The sequence below is a fragment of the Cloeon dipterum genome, chromosome X, assembly GCF_949628265.1.
Source record: "Cloeon dipterum chromosome X, ieCloDipt1.1, whole genome shotgun sequence".
Classification (NCBI taxonomy): Eukaryota; Metazoa; Arthropoda; class Insecta; order Ephemeroptera; family Baetidae; genus Cloeon; species Cloeon dipterum.
In genome coordinates, this window is record NC_088790.1 from 22,002,641 (window position 1) to 22,008,640 (window position 6,000).

At 43.0% G+C, this 6,000-nt stretch overlaps 1 protein-coding gene across 1 annotated transcript in view; it reads right to left on the reverse strand.

Annotated features, from left to right (window-relative positions):
- LOC135945260 (protein tiptop-like) overlaps positions 1 to 3,566 on the reverse strand; it is a 50,873-nt gene extending 47,307 nt beyond the window's left edge. Inside the window, exon 1 of the mRNA XM_065492828.1 lies at positions 3,159 to 3,566. Within this exon, the coding sequence (XP_065348900.1) occupies positions 3,159 to 3,198 (40 nt within the window). The 5' untranslated portion in view covers positions 3,199 to 3,566. The remainder of the gene's footprint in view (positions 1 to 3,158) is intronic.
- Positions 3,567 to 6,000: the final 2,434 nt, after the last annotated feature.

Sequence of the window (6,000 nt, forward strand, 5' to 3'; positions counted from 1 at the left end):
TGGGAAATGAGCCTGCCCGCTAAGAGGGTGAGTGTGAATGTGCATTCGGAAAAGGCGACAGGTACCGCGCGCTGCTTGTTATCGCGGCCGGGCGCAGGGTTGATCGAGTGAAATTGCTCAGGAAATGCTAGTGACGTGAGCGTGATTTGGACCGAGAGAGAGAGAGAGGTCTCCGGCGAGTTGGAAGTCTCACTGCAATAGATGGAAAAATGTAGCGAGAGCCAGTGGTGCACTCATATTCATCCAGATCGAAGCTTAGCTGTGCTTCAGACGGCAGCAACAATGGCATTGTTTTCCCTTTCAAGCACAGAACTCTTCCTTCAAAGCCTTGGACAGAAGCATTTTAAATTATTTTTAATTTTGTTTTTCAAGACATCAGGTCAATAGATTTTTTTAAATTATTATTTTGGGACCCGTACCGTTTTTTGTACATAGGGGGAATTTTTTGTCGCAGGAATTCGATTCGGCGGGGTTTTCCTGTTTTTTTTTATGGTGCTCAACAATCGATTTAAATTGCCGTTGATTCAGAATCGTCAGCAGTTTGGATTTTTTGCAAGAAATAAGCGGTAATACTGATGAGGTCTAAAATACCAAATCAATGATTTCCACGACAAGAATGTGCGAGATTTTTTATTTTTACTCCCCATCCTCAGTCAGTCAATCCATTCGTGATATTCTATTCACCTAGTTTTCGAATATGTTTGAAATATTCAAGTTTGGGTAGTTAAAACAATTTAAAAACTTGCTCTCCTTAATAAAGACGTTAAAAATCCATTAGTAGTGGTATCTTGGAGTAAGGCGCGAGAAAAATCACAACACTGACTGGCTCGAGAGGTTCCTTTGCAGGATATTAATGAAGTAGACCCACTGACGCTTTCCTCCTTTCCTAACGTGCGTACGTATATTCAAATCGGCAAGAGAGCAAGGAGAAGCTGCTGTGCTCGCTTGAAAAATGATGTTGCGGTCGGATACATTACCAGCACATTATTATTATGATTGTATTATTATTTAATAGTGAGTGAGCGAGAGAGCGAATTTGTCTAGTCATTATCTAACTGACAGCCGCTATTTTTTCTCTCTTGCTCGCGCTGCCGGCTTCCCCTTTGCCACGCTGAAAGTGAGAGCGAAAGTCAAACTTGGGCCTACGCACACCAGCTTGAGCGCCGAAATGAAATGCACCCCTCAAGATGGAATGTAAGTGTGAATATTGGCCGCGTGGCCCGTGCCACTTTGATTGAGCGGCCGCTAATTTTCAAATTTATCATCAAACCTTTCAGAAGAATTAGATAAATGCTGAGACCCTATACACACTTGGGTGGTGCCTCTGGAGCAATGAGCACTGTTGACATGAAATAATTAATACGAGATTCTGAAAGTCTGGTGGGGGGGGGGGGATATACAAATCACTGGCAATTTTATTAAGTAAGAGGTGATTGCTATAAATTTTAAAATTTATTCGTACCAAGTCTCCAAGGTTTTCAAAATGTTCTTTTTAGGAACCATCAGCTGATAATCGGTAAAATGCAGTTAGTATTTTTTAAACAACGCATAATTTATGCAAAAATTGCTGTTTTATTTTTTCCGATTTCTTTTATAAAAATCTGTGTTTGGACCAGAGGAATTTTACCTAGTAAATATTTCACTCAGGAGGATGCTAGAATAATTCTGCCGACGCTCAATCAAAAGATGAGCTAATACTTCTACCGTGTGTGAAATGCACACACATTTTGACACTGCGAGAGCACCAGCAGAGCATGATAAGAGCGAGATCAAATTTCCAGCACAGATCTATTGGGCAAACAATTAGGGAGGCTGCTTTTCCGAAAGGGCACCGGTGTCGAAATAAAAAGGGCGGCCGTGCTCTCTCTAACCCGCCTGCTTGCTCGCGCTGACAACTTTATGAAATTTCAATTAATCTCTGTCTTCATTTGAATGTAATTACTCGTCAAACACCGGCTGTTGCTTCTACATCATAATAGTTAGTCGGCGTGTCTGCCTTTTTAAATATTTTGACACCTCCGCTGCTGCCCTGCCACCGCATCACAATCGCGAAGAAAATCCATCCCACCGCGCCACCGCCAAACACTCGCTCATTAACTAAATCAACAAGAGAATAAAGCGCCGATCTCTCTCATTCTGACTCGCACACAAACTTCAAAGGCATTTCGTTTCACTGTGCCAAAATTGCTTTCAATTTCTGCATTTTTTTTGTTCTGGCCGTGGATGAGATTTTGATTCCCAATTGAATGGACATCAAAGACCGATTTATGGAATAACACGCGTGCTGGCGAGGTGCAAATCAGCTAATCCGAAATTCCAAGTGGATTTTATATGAATTCTGTATCGGTTACAAATTCTTTGCGTATTTGCATACCTCAAATATCTTGTCGTGTGTCTGCCAACTGCGTCAAATTTTCGCATGTTTATTTCCTTCAGAATTTTTATCAAGTAGCTCAAGGTCTTGTGCAAGTTTCTAAGATTTTTTCGTTTTTTAGGGGCTTTATTTAAGAACATGATTCAATCATCGACTGTATAATTCCATTTTTACTTTTTTCATAAAATTTCAATGAATTTTAAATTAATTTTCAGTGGATCATGAGGCGGTGTTTGTGTCAATTCATCCAAATTAGCTGGATGCTAAATTCTACCTGCTGAGAGCCGGTATAATTCTGACTTGAACCCTTGTGACGTGACTTATTGAAGCACATAAAATGCCCTCTTTTCACTTCACCGTCAATCACGCTAATTCCTCTTGCCACTCACATCCACTGCTGAATACCTTAACGAGTCAAAGAGCCATTTGCACAGTCGGGATTGAGAGCTCAATTTTTTTAATTAATTTGCGTTTGCCACTGGCTGAATTTCAAAAGACGATTCTTTAGAATAGCTGGCTTATAAAGGTCGGGGAAATCTCAAAGAGGAGATTGTTATTTAAATAAAAAATTAATCGATGCTATTTTTGGTCCGGCAACACACCGGTCTTTTATTATTTTATTTTTTTAATTTTATTCAATAGGCATTATTTATTAAAAATTATTTTCTCTGGTGCACAGAGATAGAACATATCAGGCAAATTTCTTATCCTTGGGCCCTCACCTTGAAGATAGGCACCCAAACCAACCCTGAAACCCCCCAAAAGTCAAGATTCGAGTACTCACATTTCATTCTTTTGGGACAGTGTTGCTTGACGCGCGGCATCTCGGCTGCGACAGTCTGTCAGTCAGTCGGGGGCAAGAGTCACTGATCACTTCGCGGGGGTCGCTTCACGCGGATAACAAAAATGCTGTTTCTGCTGGAGCGACGGGCGGATGTCAAGTTCGGCAGGGGCGCGCACCTCACAACCGCATCGCGGCGGCACTGGCACCAAAACAAACGGGGGGCGCACGTGAGGGGCCTCGCATGGCCCCCGGGGGCGAGGCTGGGGCTTCTTGTGTGAGGTGTTGTTCGTCAAGCGGTGACGAGAGCGCGACGCACCGACGGACCGCTCCTCGCGAGTTCTGCTGCCTGTCTCTTGGCCGTCTTTCTCTCTCGTTCCATCGTGCCGTCTCTCTCGCACACCACACTCGTACCTCATGGCCAGTTTGACACCTGGGCGGAGTCTGCAGCAGGACGCGCCGCCCCCGAGGCCCCCACACCATACATCTCGCTCTCATCACGCCCGCCGATGCCAACCGTGCAGACTCGACACTGAATTTAGAGCATGTTGCCCGGGTCAGGGACCGCGCCGCGTGTTCTTCAGAAGCAGCAACAAAGCAGCCTAGCGGCATGATACCTCTCAAATATTTTCGAAACGACACAGACAAAAGAACACCCGGGAGGTCAGAAGGCCTGAAAAGTGTCGGGTAGCATCAAACTGGATCTATATTATTTGTTTGTCGGTGGGTCCCATTCTTTACAATTTTACAAAACTACAACTAATACAACTGCCAACCAGAGCTAAAATAAAAAAAAATGACGGTATTATCTATTTTAATTAAATTTAAATTGTTATGAAGATTTTTAATGAGGTTAAAAAAATAAAAACAGCAATGTATTCGATTTTCTGTTATAAAAAATGTTAAAATTTTCAAAGGTTTGTTAAGAAAACAATAATTTGGCAAAATATCAAATTATTTAAAATTATTCCTCTTTCTGTGGTATTTGGACAGTACTCATTTCTGTTTTTGCCTAACTGCGTCATTTTTAAACTGATAAACTCTAGTTTCGAATAATTTTAAAACTTAATTTTCATCTGAACCAATCTAGAGGAATCAATTAAAAATTATTTCGAACAAATTTTAATAGATTTGTGATGCTCAAAATTCTGTCGAGAAAAACACCTTAAAATAAATCAACTGCAGTGAACTGCCTTGAAATGACCAAACAAAATATTACTGTTGAAATGTTGCAAAAATATTTAATAAATTGTAGAATCGAGTGAGCAGAAAGTGTGCTGACATATAAATTAAATTCTATTTTTATTTATCACATTTATTTTATTTTCCAAAAATTCAAAAAAATGCTCTAATTATTCTATATTAAAAATACAATCGGGTATTTAAATTTGAAACTACAGCCTTGTTCTTCCTCAATTCCACTGCTTTCATAAGAACTGGAGATGATAAACACACAAAAATGAAGAGCTTTCGGCCGAAAATGAGGGTGAGTCGGTACATAAAAGGGCAGGAAGCACCGATATCGCAACTGCCGCCAAGTGTGGGGTCTCATTTCATTCTTTGCAGCAGGTGCTTCCGTCGTGCCGCTTTTCTTCTCTCTCTCTGCAGACTCGCTTTTTGGAATGTTTTGCCTCCGTCAGGTTGGCAGCGGCGGCTCTATTGCCGGCTAATCGACCTCTCGTCTCGATTCTTCGCACAATGCTGCCGCTTTGATAACACTTTATTTGGCTCAAAATAGACAGAAATGCGGTGACAAGTGTGGCCCGGGGTCGAAATACAATTCTCGGACCCTGAATGAGGTTACGTGAGGCGTGGGAGTCAAGTTAAAGGGTATTAGGGGGTGGAATTCCAAATCCCCTGCTCAGGGGTTAGTTTTGACAGACAACCGTGACGGAAAGGTTTCAGTCACGCTTGGAGGTAATGACAAGGCCGGCGTTCCCATAGATTTTAACAAAAAAAAGTAACAATTATTCTAGGAATTTCCCAACATCAGCATAATTTTTTTTAATTTTTCCTAGGTCAGGGGGTCCGTGGGGCCCGGCAGCCCCGAGGCTTGAGGTCAGGGTTTGTTTACGACGTGCCACAGGGTTGGATGACGTCACGAATCGGACATTTACAAATTCGCGAGCATTAATTTTGCAGCGCAGCGGGGCCCGGGGTGAGCGCGCGGCCGGCGAGTGCAGGCTGAGAGCGAGGCTCCACCCACCCATTCTATCTTTCGCTTACTATGAAATTTACGAGCGCTTTGGCGGGAAAGAGAAGGAGATATGTGGCTTGACAGAATGTGGAGGCGCAGCAGCAGCAGCAGCTCCACCATGCAGCCGCCGAGCAAAAACTCTGGGCGCGATCATTTCTGTTTATTGTTTGAGTGCGCGCACAAGCAAGGTGCCGCCGCCGCTTCTGCTGCCAACCCAATTGTTATTGCAAATTGTTTCGCGCGCCCGGCACGACCGACACGGCCCTTTTTGCTCCGTCACGGATTCCGCGAGTGCCCGGAATTCGTGATACCTGAGCCAATCCGATTTATGGCCGATTATTGGGCTGGAATTCGGCCTCAACGAGCTGCGAAGAGGCGGATAAATTTTTTATTGTCGCCCCTTTTGAAGGCTTAATCAGCCCAAGTCGGAACCGGTAATTGGATCAAAAGTGAAACTGTCCCGCTTAAAAGCCATACATCAATCAGCCTATGAAACTCTCTGACCTCCTTCTTTCACGCCAATTGGCGTTAGTCAGCGTGCAGTGAATTATAATCGCAGTTGCCTTAATTGGGAAACGAAAAGACTCGATCTGTAGCAACTGATAAATGATGTCTTACAAAAAAATGCATGAATAAATAATTAAGCTA